Source organism: Phoca vitulina, unplaced genomic scaffold, assembly GCF_004348235.1.
Source record: "Phoca vitulina isolate PV1807 unplaced genomic scaffold, GSC_HSeal_1.0 scaffold4, whole genome shotgun sequence".
NCBI lineage: Eukaryota > Metazoa > Chordata > Mammalia > Carnivora > Phocidae > Phoca > Phoca vitulina.
The window spans coordinates 49,447,764-49,471,506 of NW_022589707.1; the positions used below are offsets into that span (position 1 = coordinate 49,447,764).

At 33.7% G+C, this 23,743-nt stretch overlaps 1 protein-coding gene across 3 annotated transcripts in view; it reads left to right on the forward strand.

The window, feature by feature from the left end:
- Nucleotides 1-23,743, forward strand: part of SNX13 (sorting nexin 13) — a 123,240-nt gene that overhangs the window by 60,034 nt on the left and 39,463 nt on the right. For all 3 annotated transcript variants that reach the window (XM_032401993.1, XM_032401994.1, XM_032401995.1), the window contains 8 exons: nt 2,293-2,414; nt 2,501-2,602; nt 3,802-3,890; nt 8,811-8,894; nt 12,383-12,521; nt 12,905-12,993; nt 17,114-17,213; nt 18,409-18,602. In XM_032401993.1, the coding sequence (XP_032257884.1) occupies nt 2,293-2,414; nt 2,501-2,602; nt 3,802-3,890; nt 8,811-8,894; nt 12,383-12,521; nt 12,905-12,993; nt 17,114-17,213; nt 18,409-18,602 (919 nt within the window). The remainder of the gene's footprint in view (nt 1-2,292; nt 2,415-2,500; nt 2,603-3,801; nt 3,891-8,810; nt 8,895-12,382; nt 12,522-12,904; nt 12,994-17,113; nt 17,214-18,408; nt 18,603-23,743) is intronic.

The following is a 23,743-nucleotide window of genomic DNA, read 5'->3' on the forward strand; positions in this document are numbered from 1 at the left end:
AAGCAATTTACTACTGTTGTTGTTTTCTTCCTAACCTAGAAAAGTTCCTTTGAGTTGAGCAAAGGGAAAATAATGATCTTAGGTAGAAATATAGAATGCTGTTCCTGGTTTTCTCTACCCTCAACATACTTGTATATTGAAAGTAGAAATCCCTATTTTATTTTATTTTTTTTAAAAGATTTTATTTATTTATTTGACAGAGAGAGATACAGTGAGAGAGGGAGCACAAGCAGGCAGAGTGGGAGAGGGAGAAGGAGGCCTCCCGCCAAGCAGGGAGCCCAATGCGGGGCTCAATCCCAGGACCCTGAGATCATGACCTGAGCCGAAGGCAGACACTTAACGACTGAACCACCCAGGCACCCCAAAGAAATCCCTATTTTAAATTGAAAATAAATTTTATGTATTTGCATTGCTTGTTTATTTTCACTTATTGTCAATGTTATTATATCCTCTGTAATGAGTTGAGACGGGTTTAAAATGCCTTCTAAAATTAGTAAATTTTATTTTGTTTGAGAATTTCAATAACTTATATAAATAGCATTATGCCCTGAAACAAAACAGATATAATTTGAAAGATTATGTATTCAGCTTTCTTCTAAATTTGTTAGAATGACCATTTTATGGATAAAATGAGTAATGGCCTATACCAACTGAATTCTGTTATAAAATTTTTAGACGTGGATGATTTTTTACAAATAATTTATGTAAAGACCTTTGAAAGATGCTTATACAGATTGTGTTTTTTTTGTTTGTTTTTTTAATAAAAAAAGGGAGACTCTAGAGACTGCTAGGTTTAAGTTTTTATTTTCGGTTTTATGTTGAAGCTGAGTATTGTCACCAAAGTTAGTATATGCTTATATACTATGGCTCTTGTAGTATTTTAAGTAATGTTAATCCCTTTTCAGATCCCTGAGTGCAGTTTACTTTTTTAAGGTTAATTTCTTTTGTGTTCATGTACTTAGTAATTTACTCTTTCTTCCCACATATGTAACAAAATTATAGTGTGCATTTGAAAAAATATGAGTGTTAATCGCTTGTGTTTTTATTTGAAAACAAGCATCTGGGGCGCCTGGGTGGCTCAGTCGTTAAGTGTCTGCCTTCAGCTCAGGTCATGATCCCAGGGTCCTGGGATCGAGCCCCGCATCGGGGTCCCTGCTCGGCGGGAGGCCTGCTACTCCCTCTCCCACTCCCCCTGCTTGTGTTCCTGCTCTCGCTGTCTCTCTCTGTCAAATAAATAAAATCTTTAAAAAAAAAAAACAAAAAAACAGGCATCTGTTATATTCCTTAATGCCATCAACACCTTTAAGTTTTCTCTCAAAATGCTACAATAATCAAGTTAATTTCTTCACTAGCTTCTTTATTATGTATGTTTGGGTAAATAACATAGTGAAGTATAGTATACTTTTTCTTTGCTCCTCTGTTGCCCAGCATCTTTATGAATAGATTCTTTTATCTATTTGGTATGTTCCTAAAAAGGTAAATTAATTTGAGTGCTAATTTAAGGAAAATCGCACTGAAAAAAATACTTACTTAAAAATATCAATCCGAGGAGAGGTGTAAACTGTTTTTGACTTACCTGTTTTATTTGTTACTGTTTCACTGATGTACTAAAGTAGCAGTGTTTCTTGAGGTTTGTTACTTTTAAGATAGAGTAATAGGTAACTTAATAAAATTAGTAATCACCTTTTTCATGGGTAGTGTGGTATTTTGTATCATTCTTTAAGCCATTTCTGTGTGACTATAATTATTTCAAATGGTCAAGTTTTTAAGTGCAAGTATCTGCAAACAGAAACCATTTAGACTTACACCAAAGATATTTGGTTCAGAACTTGGGCTGAACAACTAAAGAGAAGAATGTAGAGAATTCAGAAAGGGTGCAGAAGGAACCAAGAAATGTCTCAAATGCTCTTTTAAAAGCAAACAAAAACATTTCGAATCCCTAATGTATTCTGTCTGGGTGAGAAATATATGATATACCTGGTGTCAGACTCATTTTAGATTTAACTGGAAAAACATTTTTTTCATTATATTTTAAGTACTTAGTATTTTAAAGCTTTGGCACATAAAATACTTCAAATAATATTGTTCAAAGACTTTGTCAACTAGATTTGATATACCTTGGGTCTTGTGAAAGGGAAGACTAAGATGTAATTGAAATTAAGTAAACAAAATCTCAGTGTAAATAAATTCAGTCTCTGTGATAATCATGTTTATTAGTCATTAAAATGAATTTATACTTTTTGATTAAAAAAGCATTTATATAATGCTTTTATCTAATGTGTTTTTTATAAGGTCAAAAGAAATAGACTGGCAGCCTTATTTTACTACACGTATTGTAGATGATTTTGGCACACACCTACGAGTATTCAGAAAAGCTCAACAGAAGATAACAGAGAGAGATGATCAAGCAAAAGGTAATATCTTTATTCCCTTTGAAAATTAGGACTTTAAAATTGTCTTTCTTTATCATTCTGTACATCTTATTCTTTTCTTTGTGCAGGTACAGCAGAAGATCTTGTGGATACCTTCTTTGAAGTTGAAGTTGAAATGGAGAAGGACGTTTGCCGTGATCTAGTGTGCACTTCTCCCAAAGATGAAGAAGGTTTTCTTCTCAGTTTAACTCTTTGGAGAACAGTAACTGTTCAGATTGGTTAGAGACAAGTTAGCAGAGCCAGGGAATAAAATAAGGGTAAAGGGTGAAATTATTCTTACAGGATAGGTAGCACAGTATAGACAGTGTCACTATTCATTTTATTTTTTAACTCTTAAAAGTAGTTTCCAGATTCTTTTCTCTTTTTTAAAGGTCATCTTTAACATTTAAAGGTGGTTATTAAAGATTACTTCTCTTCTTTTAAAATATAGCAGGCACAAACAATTTATAATTGTAAATTTACTTTTTATGGTCTACAGTAATTTATCTTCTCCATACCTGTTACCCTAAAATATTTTCTAAGAGAGTGAGTGTAGTGATTTCAAATATAGTTTATCGAGTCGAATGGACTTGTCTTTTCTTTGTGAGAGGTTAGACCGGATAAGCTTTAGCTGAGGAGGTTGTCTTTTCCTAGTTTTGCAGCCTCTCAGAAAGAGTCTTTGCTACTTAGCACATTTTTTGATTAACAGGATCAGCTATATAATTCTATTCCCAGGAAGTGTCAGCATATGAACTACAGAGTAGTTCTAGTTGTGGAAATTGTTTTCTTCAATTTCTAAATTGTGCTCTTCTTTCCCCCCTTTTTTCTTCTTTTCTTTTTATATTTACGCTGCAATTCAATTTTTAATTGCCGTTTCATTAGCACTGGCATGAAATAATAGCTAAGTATAAGAAATAGTTATAGTGATGTGCAGTACTTTTCATGTAAATCGAGGAAGTAGTAAAATAGAAGAGCATGCTCTTTTTCTTTTGTTACTACCTACCAAGATAGTGGAGGTTCTTTCTTGAAAGAAGAATTACAGGTATATTTTAAAATATGCAAATAACTTTTAAGTATGCTAAGATAATGTGTAGGAGAAGTGTAGAATACGTGGTACAACCACAACTGTTCAGGGGGAAAACACTTTGATAATAGAAGTTTCTCAGTGATTCAAAAACAAGGTAAAACTGAGCAGAATAAAAAAAAATACTAGTTTGATTAATGAATTGTTACTGTTTGGAGAATAATGAAAAAATTTAACCAATACTGATTTGTACTAATTATTAAAATAATAAGCTGCTATAATTGGGAAACTACTTATTTCTGCCTTTACAATCAGTGGAGATTTGATATTTTCTAATGTTATTATAGCTACCTTTTTCATTTCTAGGATTCCTAAGGGATTTGTGTGAGGTCTTATTATATTTATTGCTACCTCCTGGAGATTTCCAGAACAAGATCATGCGATACTTTGTCAGGGTAAGCTTAAACTCATATCAGATAAATGGCTATAAAGAAATTTAGCGCGGTAATTCTCAAAATATTTGGTTTCAGGACCCTGTTAAATTCTTAAAAATTATTGAGGACCTCAAAGAGCTTTTGTTTACATGGGCTGTATTTATCAACATTTACTGTATTATAAGTTAAAACTAAGAAATTTTGAAACACAAGAATACACAAGCACACATTCCATTAGTTGATTTCTATCATCACGCCATCATGGTCCTTTCTGAAAATATCACTGTGCGCTTGTCTCCTTCCATCACCCAGAGATCCCTTTACAAACTTTGAGAACTGCCTGACTTAGAGTTAGGTATGGGGATTTTTGGGTTATAACAAAAATATGTTTTAAATTTTAATACAGCTTTACCGATAAACTTACTAGAGTTAGGCTAATTAAAATAACACTTCTGGATAGAAACTTTAAAAAAACTAGGCAGCTAAGATTCTGCTTCTTATAATTAGAAAATGAGTAAGTGGGATGAGAACAATAGTCTTGGACTTTTTATTCCCCCTATATAAATATAGGAATAAAATTCTATATACAGATGTAAAGGGATAACGTTTTTGTTTTGATTGCTGGTTATGATTGAGAAATGCTAGCTAGCTAGCTACAACCCTTATGCTGGTTGAATGGGTAAGATCAGAGTTTCTAATTTATATGAAAGTGAACGCTTAGGATCTTTTTGTCTACCATCCAGCAAAATAGATACCAATTCCTGAGGTGTGCTTTTATGCTTTTATGTTATTATTTAAGCAATATCACACAATTTCTTAGTACCTACCTAACTCGAGTTCAGTGTACTTCTCAAGTAGGGTAGTGGTGCTGTGAATTGAGTAGTAAATGCTTGGTTTTAATGGGAAATGTCTGATAGATGATGTATTGTTAAGAACAATTATTTGGGCTAGTCATTATCAAGGGCAGTAAATACCTGACATGTCTATCACTAGATTCACATCTAGCACTGAAGGAAGACACTGCTAATCAGTTACAGTACTCGTGTCTGTTGAGTATTTGTTTGGCAGCAGAATCTTTGTCTACCTGGTACACTAGACAGCCACTGCTGGGCAGTGTCTCAGCAGCTTTCACATGGCTGGCAAACTTTTCCCTCTTGAAATTTTGTCTTTACTTGGGTTCCATGTCATTGCTGTCCTGATTTTTCTCCTCCTTTGGTCTCCTTTTTAGTCATTTTTACATGTTTTAACTCCTCTTGTATTTAACTTTTAAATATACAAGTTGTTTAGGCCTGGGCCCTCTTCTTGCTCACCCATTCCTGTGTCTTTAAATACCATCCAGGTGCTAGTGACTTTCAAATTTATATCTTTAGTACAGACTTCCCTTCTGAGCTCCAGGTGCCTCTGACCAGCTGCCCACTGAAATCGCCATTCGATTGACTCACAGCCCTTTTAAACTTTAAATGTTCAAAATGGAAATCTTACTCTTGTTTCCATGTCCTGTCTTGCCTTTTAGTCTCCTCTCCATCCTAGTAAATGCTGTGACCATCCAGCAGATATTTCCCATCTCGAGTTCTTCCAGAGGTTTACAAGGCCATACATGATGTGGCTTTGTTTACCTCTCTGGCCTTTGTGCCATGCCGTCACTGTATTCCAGTGATGCTGTCTTCGCCAACATAGGGCCATCTCATGCTCCTCTTTTTCTGGTCAAAATGATTCCCCTTATTCTCTTGGCTAAATTGTATTCACCCCTCGTATCCCACTTCCTCAGAAATGCCGCCCCTGACCACCCAGTCAAGTCCCCTCATAATTCCCTATTGCTGTAGCCAAGTACACAGTTCTTTTCCTTCAAAGCATTTACCGTATTTCAGTATTATAATTTGGTTGTTGTGTTTACTTACTTGATGCCTTTTTTCCCCACAGTAGTACTCTAAGGCCCATTAGGACACAGGCCATATCTGTATCATTATTATCTACTTCATGGTTGTCACGGTGCCTGGCACATAGCACATATCCAATCAGAGAATTAGTTTTAATGAGAGGAAACCTATTTGCCCTTCTTGCTGAAGGTGCACATGCTACTGCAGCTCCTGGAGATGTAGTTGACTCTTAGGAGACGTGACTGATGACCTGCCTTGTTACATGAGGTTATTGTTGAAAGCAAGCAGGGTTGGTTATTTATTTATTTATTTATTTTTATTTTAAAAGATTTTATTTATTTATTTGACAGAGAGACACAGCAAGAGAGGGAGCACAAGAAGGGGGAGTGGGAGAGGGAGAAATTGGCTTCCCGCTGAGCAGGGAGCCCGATGTGGGGCTCGATCCCAGGACCCTGGTATCATGACCTGAGCCGAAGGCAGATCCTTAACGACTGAGCCACCCAGGCACCCCCACAAGTAGGGTTATTTAAAGAGCAAATATGTTTTGATGTAGATTGTAGACCAGTCTTGTAGACCAGTATTTCGTATCTTTATGGTTGAATCTAATTGTGTATAATTATAGAGTCCTGCATTCAGCAACTCAGGTTTTTCTCTCTTAACTTGATAATTCTTTATCAGTTTTCTTTTGTTGGTAATTCAAGTTTTCCCAAAAGATTTTTTGTTCAGATTAAATAACAGATTAAAGAGTTTTTACTTCTTGGGGCGTCTGGGTGGCTCAGTCGTTAAGCGCCTGCCTTCGGTTCAGGTCATGGTCCCAGGGTCCTGGGATCGAGCCCCGCATCGGGCTCCCTGTTCGGCAGGGGGCCTGCTTCTCCCTCTCCCACTCCCCCGCTTGTGTTCCCTCTCTCGCTGTGTCTCTCTCTGTCAAATAAATAAATAAAATCTTTAAAAAAAAAAAAAGAGTTTTTACTTCTTTCCTTTATATGGATCCTTTATATGGACTGTACAAATCGTAGTATTTGACTGTAGTAATTGCTATTTAATTGTCTCTGCTTTCTGTCCATTACCACGTTTTATTTAAAGATTCATGGCCTCGAAGACGTTGTAGCTTTTAAGCCTTATTATTTGACAGCTGGTGCTTGTCTTAAAGTAGAAATTATATGGAAATGGCTACTTATTTTGGAATATTTAGAGCTCTCACTAGAACCTGTATAGGAATTGTTGAGTCATATGATTACATCTTAACTAACCAACCCTTTCATGAGGCAAATTAGAAGATAAAAGTAATTTTCTAAGACAGACTGACTAATTGCATTGACTAATAAGCACTAAATTTATTCACGTTTTTTTCTTACTTTGCAAAGAAACTTTCAAGAAACATAGTTTTGTTTATGAATTTTCTCCTTACAAAGCACATTTTAAAATTTGAGCATATGTGGCCAGAGATAATTGGAAGGAAAGAATTATGTAAATAATTAAATTTTTAAGATGTTGGAGGCTAAAAGTCATCTTGAAAGAATAATTCCTCCTAATTTTAGAATGTAAGATGTCTCAAAAGATACTTCTAAAAGTTATCAGAACCGTCGCACATTGGATGTAAGGATTACTTAAAAATCAATTAATTAGTAAAAAAAAAAAATAAGAGGTACTGGCTGACTCAGTTGTTAGAACATGCTTCTCTTGATCTTGGGGTCTTGAGGTTGAGCCCCACATCGGGTGTAGAGATTACTTAAAAGATGTGAAGACAAGAAAATAATTATAATACAAAAAAAAGTTACTGGAACCTTCATGAGTGCTTTTTGGAAATGTTAATTCATCATTGGGTAATAGTTTTCAGAGACTTACACAGCTTACAAAAGTAGAGTTTATATAAAATATCTCTCTAAAGGAAAATAAAGTGAAGCCTACCTTTTATGAGCTAAGTATACCAGAAAATGGACCAGATAAATTAGAGATCTTGATAAAAGGAATAAATAAACTGGTCCTTTAATTAGAAAAGTGAAACATCCTGTTAAACTTATAGTTATTTAGCCTTCCAGTTTTCTTAAGAATTGGTGTTTCATAGATTCACGTATCAGCATGCATAAAAGAATGAAGATTAGTAATGGGTGAAACCATGGTATTAATAGAATCAGCACTAAATTCTTTATTTCCATTCCTTTAATATTTATGAAATGCCTGCCATGTTTAAGAATATGACCTTGAGTAAATATTTTTGAAGATCGATAAATCAATAGATCACTTGACAAATGTCATTCGTATGCAGAACGTTCCTAGATAGTGGTAGTGTTCTAGAGAAGTGGAAGAGACACAATTACATAGAGAAGGATAAGTGACAAATGCGATAAATTCAGGGCATGAGTGTATTTTAAACATGTAAGTAAAAGAGTATTCAGCTGAAATGATCAAAGTTTATTTGATTGGAGATTTCATTCTGTAGTCAGTCCTTGGAGGAAGAGCAGGATTTTAGTAGGTAGGAGCATAAACAACTATAAAGAATGGGAGGATCTATTCTACAGAAAGATGAATAATTAACATATTCTTATTTTATTTTCTATTAGGAAAAGTTTCAAACACAGACAAGAATAGAGAATAATATAGTAGACATTTATGTACCAACTACCCAAATTTAACCAATGTTAATGTTTTACTGTAGTTGCTCTGTTCTTCCCTTGAAGGTAACTACTATTGTAAAATTGGTATCTTTTCCTTTTGTTCTTTGTTTTTATACTTTTAATATAGATGTAGGAATTCATACATATATATAGTGCCATGTTTTGCCCTTTAAAAATTGACATAAATGCTAACATACTAGAGATACCCTTTTACTTTTTTCCACTCAACTCTAGGTGCCATTGTGGAGATATATCCAGGTTGGTAGAGGTAGCTTCATCTCATTTATTTTAACTGAGATGTATTAGTTTATCTTTTTATAATATTGTGTTGGTTATCAAGTATTATGTGTATCATACCTTTCTTAAGTAACAGCGTTGTGTTATTTACATTATGCTAGTGATTTAAGAAGTATATTAGGTTAAATTTGTTTTTTACAATTTTTGTCCAGGAAATCCTTGCACGAGGAATTCTTCTTCCATTAATAAATCAACTCAGTGATCCTGATTATATTAATCAGTATATCATATGGATGGTACGTACGTTCTAAAATTACAACTCTGTTTTTAAAACAGTTTTTTAAAATTTAGAAACAGTAATTGGAGATCAGGATGATCAAGCAATAATTTATTAAAGAAATTAGGTAAAAATATGTTTAAAGGTAATCTTTATATTTCTAGTACTTTTGCTAATATGTTGAATGCACTAGCCAAATTCTTTTTAAGAAGTTTGTTGATAATCCTGTTACAATTTTGGTGTTGTTACTACTTATTTAAATTAAAAAAAAAAAAAGATTTTACTGCCTGAGTGTTTAGATGATGAGTATTTTGAAAAAGTTGCTGTTTGGTTTTAAACACAGCTTGTGCTCTGAACTACTTAAATAGCATGTACATTTTTATACCTTATAGTGGAGGAAAGTATGGTGAAAGGAATACTGGAGTGAGAATGGGAGGATGTGTGTTCTAGATTTGTTTCTGTAAGTTGCTTAGTGTGTGTGTAAGTAGCTAGTTTTCTATAAATCATAGTTTTCTCATCCGTCAGACATATCAAAGGGTTAGTGATTACTAAGTTTACTAGGTCTAATTATTTTCGTGTGTGATTATATATGCTTTTCCTCAGTAAACTCATAGTCAAGAAAGAGTTGTAAATGGGCTATTGCTGGGAATTCTTTGATACATACCTCTAGATCTTTGATTCATTTTCTTGAAATAGAATTTCTTCTCCACAGTTGTCTTCTGTTAACTCAGTCTAGCTTTCTTAGGAAAGAATTACTTTATTGTTCTTTGTTTCTAGTAGCCATTATCAACCTTGACATTGTTTTATTGTTGTTGTTGGAGCAATTTTTGTCTCTCCCACGAGATTGTGGGTTACCTACAGGCAGAAATGGTTTTGTTAGCTTTGTGTTCCTAGAGTCTTTTATGGAGGTCACACAACTTGATTCTTCTTTTCCTTTGTCAGTTTTTTTAGCGTCCTGTTGGGCTCTACCAAAGCTTTAAAAACATGCATATCTGCCTAATTAAAATTTTTAAGAATGCATATCCTTTAGTTAGGAGTTCTACTCATGAAATTTATTCTAAAGTGATAATAAGTAAGTTTGAAACAATGTATATTTAAGGACATTAATGCCAACATTGCTTTTAAAACTAAAAAATTGAAAGCAATTTAAGTGTTCTACATGGAGGATTTGTTTAATAAGTTATGGCATATTGATACAATAGAGTAAGTACATGAAGCCATTAAAAAGAATGATGGTAGTGTATCTTGAATATGAAAAGATGTTTACATATATATTTTTAAAGATTTTATTTATTTACTTGAGAGAGTGGAGAGAGAGAGATCCTGAGCGGCGGGGAGTGGGGGGGACAGAGGGAGTAGCAGACTGCCCGCCGAGCGGGGAGCCCAATGCAGGACTTGATCCCAGGACCCCGGGATCGTGACCTGAGCCAAAGGCAGAAGCTTAACCGACTGAGCCACCCACGTGCCCAAGATGTTTATATTTTTTATGTGAAAAGGATAACTAAAGGTGATGCGTGTGTAGATAATGCTTTTTAAAAATAAATATATAAGTAATTATAGTTTTATTAATGACTATATAATTCTGATAGTGTATATACTGTTTGAAATCTTAATAGAAAGGATTATGAATGTTTTAATTTTCCTCTTTTGTTTATATATTTCACTTTATAGGGAGTATTGGTTATATAATAAAAAAGTAATTTTTTAAGAAATAGGAAAGCAGGTAAAATTTAAAAACATTTCAGTAATGAAATAAGAGTAAATAGTATTTTTTTTTTTAAGGGTAAATGGTATTAGGAGATTTTTTTATAACACAATAAAATGGATGTTTTATACTAACCTTAATCAGGATACAATACTGTATAATCTTACTGGTGGTACAGAAAAGGATGCTTGTTCACCAGAATGTTATGGTTATCTCTCACTCCTGGGATTAGGAATTATTTTTTTCCTATATATTTTTTCTTGAGCTTTCAATTTTTCTTTTGCTGAACTTGTATTAACTATATAATTAAATATATGGTGTAAACATTTGGGGGGGGGTGGAATTTAACACATGCTCTAAAAGGAATTCAACCACCAAATCTTTACTTGTTCTCCCCAGAGTTGGATTAATACTACTATTGTGTATGATGCTTCGGTCTTTTTGCTATTTAATGAACAGGAGTTGATCCCTATTTCATTTTTCAGTACAATATCAGAAAATATATTTAAAAGAACAGAGTTTATCAATAAAGGATCTTTAGCCTACTTTGTTGTCTGGTTTACAGTCTTTTGACATTATTCGTGTGGGAAACCTTGTATGCATTGGTATTATAAGTATTAAAATGAGCTGAGTTCTTATTCTTAGTTCAGTTATATTAATGGTATCTAACCATATAGTTCATTTCTATTTGGACGGAAAAGTTTAGTGCAGTCTAGTAGTAACATATCTTCTCTCTATAAAATATTAGTGTTACCCAACAGTAGTTTTAAGTTTTAAGTCATTTCTAAAAATAGTATGGATGGATTTGCATTATTCATCTCTGTATTTTTTTTAAATACCAACTAATTAAGGATAAGTCTTATTTCTTAACTCATGTTGTTACCTTCAACTAGAGCAGATAAATGGACAGCTGTTTGTTTCTTAATGTATTCTTAGAAAAATCATGTCTTTAATAACCTACCATTTTTTTAATCATTGAAGTAAAATTTACATAAAGTGAAAGAAATTGCCGAGTAGTCTTATAAAGTTGTATTCTAATTTTGCACTTCCCTAGCACCATTTGAGAGTTTTCATCTCTCCACATTCTGATGAACATTTGGCATTGCTGTTTTGTTGTGGTTAACTTGAATATGCCTGATAACTAATAATATTGAGTATCTTTTCATGTGCGTGTTAGCTAGTTTTTCCCTAGTTCTGGACTTCTGCAGTTCCCAGGTCTTCAACTCCTTATAGGGAATGGACAGTATCCCAAGTCTGCTGCCTTTTCGTAGCTTCCCTTACTGTTTTACTTAAGTATTGTTGGCAGTCATAGTGGTTAGTCACTTTATAATATCCTCGAGTACTTTTTGTCTCTCACTTTATTTGTTTGGTGAAACCACACTCTGGTTAAATTCAACTCAAGGGTCAACTCCCATTCCTGTTCTTAAACAGCACATGGCTGGGGAAAAAAAAACAAAATAACAAAGTTCTTTATGTCATCACATTGATTCTGTTCAATTTAGGTCAGAGAATGCCACTCTTCTGTTTAAAACCCTCCAGTAACTTTTCATTCCACTCAGAGTGAAAGCTCCCTCATGTACTGTACCCTACCAGATTGGCCTTCCATTGCCACTAATCTCGTCGTCTACTCCTCTACCTTTCTTTGGGACCATGAGTGCAGAGATTTTCATTTTGTTTTCTTAAAAGCATTGGCATAAACACTTGCTGTAAGATTGTGCCTACCTCGCACGTGCTAGGCACTGAAGGTTCTTTTTTTCCTTACTGAGTCCCTCTCCCACCTGTTTTTTAAACTTTGTTTTCAGATCCGTGATTCTAATTGCAACTATGAGGCCTTTATGAACATTATTAAATTGAGTGACAATATTGGAGAGCTAGAAGCGGTCAGAGATAAAGCAGCAGAAGAATTACAGTATCTTCGATCTCTAGATACAGTTGGTGATGGTAATTCATTTAAGTATAGAAATGTTGTACTTCTTTAATCATTACTATATCTTTACACAAAACTTTAATTTACCTAAATGTCATTTTATGCTATTAGTTATTTTCACCTTATCTAAATCTAAATCTTTCTTATTATGTTAACATGTGCTTAGAATAAAAGCATTATAATTTTCTGAATGTGAGGCTATTAATATTGTAATTATCTCTAAAGTAAAAATAATAGGCATGGTTTAATTTTAATTAAATAATTTCACTATAAAATTTCAGATTATTTCATTGTTTGCTCTGTTCGTGGTTATTATGTTAAATTACAATACATACATGTTTAAAGTATTTCATAAATAACATTACCACTAGCTCACAATCAATTTGTTTGTATTTAGATATCAACACTATCAAGAATCAAATAAATAGCTTATTATTTGTAAAGAAAGTATGTGACTCAAGAATACAGCGATTGCAGTCAGGCAAAGTAAGTAAAGTACTTTCAGATTAATGTTTAGTTATAAATACTTTATATTCACTAAAATCTCTAGCAAATGACAAGAAGTGGAATATTAACCAGTGCAGCCCTCCATAAAAGGACTTATAGGAAAAATTTCTCTTATACATTATAGTATTATAAGTCTTTGTTAAAGCCAAAGAGATTAAAACACTTCCTGTAAAATGCCACAGTAATTAAAGATTTTATTTATTGATTTACTTTTCATTTTTTTATTCAAAATTTAACATTTATATAGTTTTACACACTGGGCACCATTTTAGATGGACCTAATAGACAAAAGCTCTCTCTTCATAGAACTTATGTTTTAGTTGCAGAGTCAAAAATAAACCAGTAAATAAATTAATATAAAATGTTAAAAGTGTTAAAAACAAGTAAATATAAAAAATAACAAGTAAAGCAAAGTAGAGGGATAGAATGTTTTAGATGGATGCTGAGTGATTTGGTTACATTTGAGCTTAGAGAAATCTGATAGAATAATGAGAGAGACCTGAGAAATTCTTTTTTTTTTTTAAGAATCTTTCAGGGAGAGGTGAAAGCATATGCAAAAGCCCTGAGATAGGAAGATGTTTGGTGAGTTAGAGTAGGTCAGCATGGCTGGTATGGAATGAATGAGAAGGGATGATAGTAGGAATGAAATTGGAGAGGAACCTTGGGGGTTAGGTTAGATCATATATGGTTTTATCTACCATAGTAAGATTTTTTAAAAATTCTAATTGTGATGGGAATCCATTGGAGATTTGTGCTGGCAAGTGACATGATCTGACTTATTAGTTAAAATAATTACTTGGGCTCTTTTGTGATGTTTAGATTGTGGTGGAGTTGCAGTGGGGGACAAGAATGGAGACTGAAAGATCATTTAGGAGACTGTTGGCTTTAGTCCAGTAAGATGTCTGCAGAGGTTGTGAGAAGTAATTAGAGACTGGATATAGTACTAACAGATTTGCTAATAGATTAAATATGGAGTGAGAAAGGACAAAAAAGGACTTGAGGATTCCTAGAATTTTTGGCCTCAGCAACTGCATGAATAGTGTTGCTGTTTACTAAAATGGATAATACAGGAAAGAGGAGGTTTGAAAGAGAGAATCAAATTTTGGATGTTTTAGTTTGAGATCCCTGTTTGACAATCAAATAGACCCAGTAGCTTGTAAACTCTGTAGTTCAAAGGGAAGGTCGGTGATGGATTATTAGATGTTTATTTAAAGTGAAGAGACTGGATGAAGTTACCTAAGAGAGTGAATGTAAGTAAGAATATAACCAAGGACCTAGTCCAGAGGCAGTATAGTTACTAGAGTTTAAGACAAGGTGGAAGATCTAGCTAAAGAAACAGAGTAAGTGGCTGGTGAAATTGAAGGAAAACCTGGGAGTGTGATATTCCAGAAGCCAACTATAGAAAGTTTTTAAAGAAGTGAGAGATCAGGTATGTCAAAGGCTACTAATAAGTTGAGTAAGATGAAGACTTAGAATTGACCATTAGATTTGCCACCAGGGGAATATTGGTGATCTGATAATAGCATTTTGGAGTAGCGGAGAGAAACCCTTATTGGAGCTGGTCCAGGAGAAAATGGGAAGAGATGAATTAGAAACAGTGATTATAAGTAGCTGTTTGGAGGGGTTTTACCTCAAAAAAGCAGAGATTTGAGCCTTACAAACAGAAAAGAGCTTTTTTTACTACCTTAGTTTTTAGTGTAGTCAATTTTTTTTTCTTTTTTTTTTTTTGGCTGGTTTTCTATTTTGGAAATTTGTTGTGACTCTCTGGGCTTGTAGTTTTACAATGTATTTAAATTTCTTAAGGAATAGAAGACTTATTTTTATAAATCTTGAGTTTAGTTGCTGGATTAATTATAACTCACATTACTTGAGGCCCACATTTGTCATATACCTGAGTGTACATGTATGTATATCTTTGTTTCAATTAACTGTATTTTAAAATTATATACCCATGCACATTCAGTATAGAATGAAACGGTTTTATTTATGCTTATTTTTTCATTAGTTTACCTTGTCTAGGCCTCAGAGTTAGTGATCTTTCAGCATCATTATTTAAAATGTATTTGTCCAGATACCTTTTTTAAAAAAGATTTATTTATTTATCTTGAGAGAGAGAGAGAGCACGTGCTCACGTGCATGTGTGGGAGCAGGGGAGGGGCAGAGAGAGCGAGGGAGAGAGTGAGAATCCTCAAGCAGACTCCCCACTGAGTGTGGAGCCCAATGCAAGGCTTGCTTCCAGGACCCTGAGAAAATGTCCTGAGCCGAAATCAAGAGTTGGACACGCAACCAACTGAGCCACCAAGGCACCCCAATGTTCAAACACCTTTTGATAGCAAATCCCTTTAAAATTTAGATATCTTGTTTTGAAGCCCGTCAATTCTTTTGAGTATCAAGCTTTACCTTTTTAGTAGCTCAGGTCATACAGTGTTTTTTCTTGGGAAGGAAAGTCAGAATCTCCACAGAGATGAAGTTTTTTAACCATACTACTTATCTTGAAATTTTAGAAGGCCCTTTATCTTTTTTATTACAAATAAAGTCATAATGAATACTCTTCTGCATTTCATATATGTGGAGCTGCTTCTGGGAAAGAGAAAGAGGTGATAAGTTTGAAGAAAGAAGACTTAGGAGAAAACATGTGCTGGCACCAGGTTGCTTTATGCCAGACATTTTAAGTCAGTTATCTATTATTATACAGTATTTATATGAAGGGAAATACTTATTAGAGAGGAAGTTTTCCCCTTTTCTCAAGTCCTTTTCCTTCTCCTTTATGTACTACCTACATCTAATTTAGGATCTGCCCCTAATTAAGGCAGCCTGTCTTTCAGAAAAACCTGATCTTTCTTTTCTTTATTTTTTTAAAGATTTTATTAATTTATTTGAGAGAGAGAGAGCAGAGCAAGAGGGAGAGAGCGCATGAGCGGGGTGGAAGGAGCAGGGGCAGAGGGAGAAGCAGGCTCTCCACTGAGCAAGGAGCCCGACACGGGACTCAGTCCCAGGACCCTGGGATCATGACCTGAGCTGAAGGCAGATGCTTAACGACTGAGCCACCCAGGCACCTCTGATCTTTCTTTTTTAAATAGAGGATTGTGAAATACGGATTTAGGAATACAGAGAAACTGGTGACACAGGAACATATGGGTTTTATGGAAGAGGCTGCAGGCTTTAAAAACACTGAGTCGTTCTGGGCAGCTCTGTGATCATAGGCAGCCTTTCTGATTTCAGCTTTCTTATCTCTTAAGTGGGGTGGGTGATATTTATCCAATAGGATTGTTGTGGAGAATAATGTATATAATATACATAGCACAGTGCTTGACATGTAGATTCTCTATAAATTTTTTTTGAAGATTTTATTTATTTATTTGTCAGAGAGAGAAAGTGAGAGAGAGAGCACAAGTAGGGGGAGCAGCAGGTAGAGGGAGAGGGAGAAGCAGGCCCCCCACTGAGCAACGAGCCCGACACGGGACTCCATCCCAGGACCCTGGGATTATGACTTGAGCTGAAGGCAGATGTTAAACTGAGCCACCCAGGCATCCCTAGACTCTCTAAATTTTGAACCCATGTTTTATTTTTTAATTTTTTTCATGTATAGGTAGTTACCTTGCTCTGTTACTTTGAAAACTAAATATAATTTACTGTTTAGGTAGTCTGAGAAGAAACACATTTTCTATAAAAGACGGTAGACTTTTTATTCTGTTAGAAGAAAAATTACTCTTTCGGGATATTTCCTGTTCTCTCAGTGGATAGACTTCAGTCTGTACTTGAAAATGTTGGGCTTTATTTATTCTTGGACATTGTAAGCATTCCAAACATCCCCTTTACCTCCTAAAATGTTCATTTTCATTTGGAATATGTAGAGATAGAGAATACTTGAAATTCTAGTAATTCAGAATTATTTTGTAATGAAAGAAGTGAATGCTTATCATACTTTTAATGCATATTTACTAAGCAACTCTTAAAATAACTAGGAAATTCTCTAGGCTGGGACTGTTGGGAACCCATATGAACGAGAAAATGCTTAATATTTTTATATCTATGTAGAGATCTTTAACCTAATGAGTGAGTAGATGAAGTATTAACCTACCTTTACTTTTCTCTGTAGGAAATAAATACTGTGAAACTGGCAGCAAACTTTGGGAAACTTTGCACAGTCCCCTTGGACAGCATTCTTGTAGACAATGTTGCACTACAGTTTTTTATGGGTGGGTAAATCCATTTTATGAAAATAATATAGCCCTCAAAATTTTTAATAATTATAAATATAATTAAATTTTAGATATATTAAGCATGCCAAATATGTCTTTCCTCCACTCCCCATTCTCTGAAGTATTCCTTTTGGAAGTCATAGAGGTAGAGATATATTTTGTTTAGAAGGAAAGAAATGCTTATTATAACTTAAATGTGCATTTGTTAAATATTGCTTATTTAAATTCTAGCAGAGTCTATGAATTTAAATTATTTGAGAAAGAGTACTTTATCAGCAACACACATTGTTTATAACTTATTTGTATCATTTTGTGCACGAATAGAAGGACTTTATTTTTATATCATTTTAATATATATAAGTATTTACTAATTTTGTTAATATTATAGTTGACCCTTGAACAACATGGATTTGAGCTGTGCAGATTCACTTATTTATACATGGATTTTATTCGATAAATACAGTATAGTAATACAGACATATTTTCCTTATGATTCTCTTAATAACATTTTTTTCTCTAGCTTACTTTAAGAATATAGTACATACAAAATGTTCTATGTGTTAATTAACTGTTTATATAATTGGTAAGGCTTCCAGTCAGCAGTAGACTATTAGTAGTTATGGTTTTGGGAGTCAGGAGTTATGCATGGATTTTTGACTGCGTGGTGAGTCAATGACCCTAACCTAACCTCTGCATTGTTCAGGGGTCAACTATACATCAAAATTGCTTTTTATCTGGAGAACATTTTCAGTAACCTTCCCTGATTCTTCATTTTCATGACCAAAAACATAAATACATGGCTTGTTGAAGATTCCAATCCTTACTTTTAATATTTGTAGGAACATTAATATTATAATTTTCATAATCTTTATTGAGAACAGAAGCCGAATGTTACTAAAGTAGTTTATTTCTGATGAAGCCTTCTGTAGCAGTTTTATCTCCTAGAAATTTTATCGTGAAAAATGAGATTTTAAAAAAAATACATCCATTTGTGTTTTTCACATAACTGGTCTTTTTAACCTAACCAATTTGTGATGTAAGCATTCTTCATCTCAGGCATTTGCTTAATAGTTTGAAAATGTAGAGTTTTAAGTATTTGAAACTTTAATCCTTTTTAACTTGTCATATGGCTACATGCACCCAAAAATGTGTGACATTAATATCTATGTTGTTAATGGATTTTGTTTGGTAGATTACATGCAGCAAACTGGAGGTCAAGCACATCTCTTCTTCTGGATGACAGTGGAAGGATACCGAGTTACAGCCCAACAGCAACTGGAAGTTTTATTAAGTCGTCAGAAAGATGGAAAACATCAAACCAACCAAACCAAAGGTCTTTTAAGAGCAGCTGCTGTTGGAATATATGAACAGTATTTATCAGAAAAGGTGAGGCTCTATTTTGATTACTGTTTTCTTATCTTCTTTGGTAGTATCATTAGTAATAATTTTTATAATACTTATGAATATTCATTACTCATACTAGGCACAACTACTTGCAAGCATTATCTCATTTAACCTTGATAACAATCTTTTTGTATATTATTATCCTTTTTTTATAGGTAAAGAAACTCATGTTTAGAAAATTGAGTTAACTTTGCCAAGGTCATGCAAATACTAGTGACAAAGTCAAGATTCAAGGTCACACACACTCTAGATTTAAGGACACAAAAGATTGAAAGTAAAAGAATGGAAAAAGGTAAACCATGCATACAGTAACCAAAACAGAGTTGGAGTGGCTATACTAATATTAGACAATAGATTTTAAAACAAAAATTATTACTAGAGAAAAGAGGAGCATTTTATAATGATAAAAGGGTCAATTGATCCTTGATTTATAACTGTTAAAACAGTTATAAGCACAACAGCAAAACCTCCACATACATAGGACAAAACCTGACAGAATTGGAGAGAGAAATAGACAATTCAACAATAAGTGGGTATTGAAGACTTCAATACTCAATAACTGATAGAACAATTAGAAAATGACCAAAGATACACAAGAATTAAAGAACACTATAAACCAATTAAACCTACACATCTATAGAATACTTCCCTTAACAACAGCAGAATACACATTATTTTCAAGCTTACATGGAACGTTGTCTAACCTAGACCCTTTGCTAGGCCATAAACAGCTCTGAATTTAAAAATAATGAAATCATACAAAAGTATGTCCTTTTATCATAGTAGAATTAATTAGTAATTAACAGAAGGAGTTCTGAAAAATTATAAGTTTTTAAAAATTAACACATTTCTAAATAGTCTCTGGGTCAAAAAGAAATCAGAAGGAAATTAGAAGGTATTTTGAATTGAATGAAAATAACACAGTGTATCAAAATTTATGGGATGCAATTACAGCAGTGCTTAGAAATATGTCACTTCAAATGCCTAGTTAGAAAGAAGAAAGATCTCAAAATGACAATTTACATTTTCACCTTAAACTAGAAAAGGAATAGCAAAATAAATTCAAGGTAAACTGAAGGAAGGAAGCAGTAAAGATCAGAATGGAAATCCGTGAAATGGAAAACAAAAGAACAGTAATGAAAATCAATAAAACCAAAAGTTGATTCTTTAAAAGAAAAATAAAATTGACAAACCTTTAGCCAGCTTGGCCAAGAAAGAAAAGAAAGTCACAGATACCAAAATCATGAATGAAAGAGGAGGCATCATCACCAACCCTATGGAAATCAAAAAGACTATAAGCAAATACTATAAACAACTTTATCACAAGAAATTAGACAACTTAGATGATATGGGCAAATGCCTTGAAAGACACAGATTGCCAAACTGTCATTCTGATATGAAAGCCAGACAGAGACATCATTCAGGAGACTACAGACCAATATCTCTCATGAATATGGACACAACAATCCTCAAGATTCCTCACACTCCAGTATTTGTAATGGTTATGCTATAATACCTTTTGATTTATACGTCCTAGCACAAAAATTGTATTTGAAATTTTTTAAAATAAGATTTTATTTTTATTTTTTTGAGAGAGAGAGATAGCGAGAGAGATAGAACATGAGCGGGGAGGAGAGGGAGAAGCAGACTCCCCGCTGAGCAGGGATCCCGATGCGGGACTCGATCCCAGGACCCTGGGATCATGACCCTGAGCCGTAGGCAGACGCTTAACTGACTGAGCCACCCAGGCGCCCCTGTATTTGAATTTTAAGTGAAAACTGTGAATTTTATTTGAAAACTGCTTATTAGTCCATTTGCTTATATTTTTGCCAAATGAAATATATCATTCTGTTAAAGAGTGCATATTTTAAAGAATAGTAGTATAACAGACACATTTGTATATCCCATCTAGCTGAAGAAATAGAACATCTACTGTGCTTTTGAAGATCCTTGTTATATTCTTCACCTGTCTTCACCTGTCTTGTTTGCCTGTTCCTTACTCCCTGATGAAGCCAGTTTTCTGTAATTATTCACTTACTTTCCCATACCATTTTACTATACATGTATGTTCTAAAGCAATATCTTGCTTAGTTTTGTTTTTAACCTTTATATAAATGGAATGATACTGGAAGCCTTGCTTTTATTCCCCTCATTATTATATTGAATTTTATACATGTTGATTTATGTAAGTGTAGTTCATTTTTACTGAAGTCAAGAGTTTATTTACCTTCAATAATATTTATGAGCAGTTTGGTTTGTTTCCCTTTCTTTTCTGTTATACTTTTGCTCTGAATATTGCTGTTCATATTTCTCCCTGCACACATTCAGGAATTTCTGCTGTTTAAAAACACAGTTTTAGTGTATATATCTAAGTCTTCCTATGTTAATTTTTAAAGTAGGTTATAGAGTTAGCTCTATTGTCTATAGTCCAGTAGAATGGATTATAGTTAATACTGGAAAAATAAAAATTAATAGTTACTTAAGTCAGTTTCTTTCAGCATTTTAAAGATAGTATTTCGTTGTTTTCTGGCTTTCATTATTTCCAGTAAGAAATCAACTATGAGTTTAATTGTTATTCTTTTGAAGTTAATCTTTTTTTAAAGCTTTGAAAGACATCCTGAGTCTTGGGAAACCCTTCCCTAGGACACAGAAGTCCCAGATTTTAGCAGTGGATGGAGAAGATTGAGAAAAAATGCAAAACCCATACATGATTCAGAATTCAGAGCTGAAGGCAACATTTTAGTGTCAAAAGACCCTGGGATGGATTTCCCACCTTCAGTAGTCATTGCTGTCTTTTTCCCTTAGATTCTAATATTGGCAGCCATTATTTACTCTTTACAGTGAATTCTCCATCATGTAGCACTCCATGTATGGCTTAAGTGCATTGTTATCATGAATGTTAACAATCCTTCTTTTACTTTTCCTGTCCTGTGCTTTGTATTATGATGGGACTTTTTAATTTTTAACATTATGAATATTGTAACCATGTTTTCTAAAAGTTCAGATAATGAAAATGAGAATGATGACAGTACCAATATCAGCATGACCCAGACATTGCCAAAAAAGGAGACTAAAGGACTAAGTCATTTTAATGACAAATAGAAGGAGCCCTACACCTGGATTAGGGAGAGTAAACAACCAAAATAAAGCGTACTGACTGCATGATGTGCAAAAAATATTTTGGGATTGGTCTTGGTGGAGAAGGGGATATAAAAGCAAATATGGAAACTGAATTTTGCAAATAATTTTAAGTCAATAAAAAGTTTTTTTCATCTCCCAAAAAGACCTCAATGGTCAGTTAAAAGTAGTGGCTGTTAAGTGAATAGCTTGGGCATACTGCACAAATGAACACACATTAGCCTGTCCTTTTTTTTTTTTTTTTTTTTGATTTTATTTACTTATTTGTGAGAGAAAGAGAGAGAGTGAGAGTGCATAAGCACAAGCAGGGGGAGTGACAGGCAGAGAGAGAAGCAGGCTCCCCGCTGAGCAAGGAGCCTGATTGGGGACACCATCCCAGGACCCTGGGATCATGACCTGAGCCAAAAGCAGACATCTAACCGACCGAGCCACCCAGGCATCCCGCTTGCTTGCTTTTTAAAAGTAGAATTACTTTTGGGCGCCTTTGGTAAGAAGTTTATGGACTGGAAGGAATTTGTGGCCCTTTGAAATTTAGAACTTACTCTGGCAGATCTTACCAGCAATCATGCTTTCTGTAGTATATCATGTTACATCAGATTGTGGCCACAAGAGTGTATTTTCCATTGCTACTGGGTACTTTGATTTGAAAAAATGGGAGTTTTAGATATCTTCTTGATTACTAAGATTTTAATAAATTGCAGAAAACGTAAAACAAACTTTGCTCATATATTTGCATATTTAGCAGACAGTGCACTTGATCTTAGCCAAAAGTCTGAGAAACAATAGCACACAGTGCAAATGTAAATTTTAACAAATTCCTTTCAGTCCATAAACTTCTTATCAAAGAAAATGAAAAAATCTTACCTGCTAAATATCATATATTCCTTCTATACAGTACTGCTAAAACAGGATATCAGTTGCTTACCTGTGATATTGAGGTTTTCATAATGAAGTTTTTTGGTCAGTTTTTAGTTTCTTCAAAACATTAGAAACAATGAGATTTTTGACATTATAAAAATGTCAGAAAATAACTTCTTTAAACATTTGCTTCCACATGGCTCTCATTGTTGCCAGCCATAGAAAAGATGCTAAAATATTGACATGCAGTAAAGTCATATTTTCAAAGAATGTGATAAGAATAGTGACATTAAAAATAAATATGGACAAGAATTACAGTAAACAGAAATATATTTGCTTTTCTCCAGAACTATTAAATGATCTTTGAAGAGGCTAAAAGGAACCTTGAAAAGGATAGATTGACCTGAGTTGTATATGTGTAGGCTATAAAAAAAACCTCAGTCAAAAAAATGACTAATTTTTTTTGAAATGAGACTGTTGAGAACTCAAAAAAATATCATAAGAAGGGGATAGTTAGCTTAACAGGATTTTCTTAGTTTCTTTACTAAAACTATAATTTATTTGGAATCTGCCTTCACTCTCACAAGTTTAAATGACCTCTTTTTAAAACAATTTTCCTTGAGAAAGAGAGGTACAACTTTTAGTGACATCCATTATGTTTTGAAGTGTTTAAAATGGGCATTTTAGACACAAATAGTCTATATGTAAATTCTTAGATGCAGTTTTTAGTAAGTAAAATGTCATTATTCTGTGCGTAAATGGTTTTACTGAAAAGATACTTAACTTGATGTCATCACATTGGACTGATAAGGGAAGTAAGTGTGATGTAGGCTTAAGAACAGAGCTGAAAGTCTAAGTGAATTTTGTATTTGATTGTATTCATTTATACCACTTGATTTAAAACAAAACAAAACAAAAGGTGATGTCCTAAAGTCTGCAGGCAGATCAGAGAAGTATTGTTAAAAAAGGAAACACAAAAAGGTAAAAATATCCTATGGGATCATGGAATAAAAAGAAAGTAGTTTTTTAAATTAAATATAGATAATACCTGTTTAGTCTTATTGTAGGTATATAACTTTTTTAGAAGTCTTATATTTATGCATTTTAACAATACACAATAATATAGC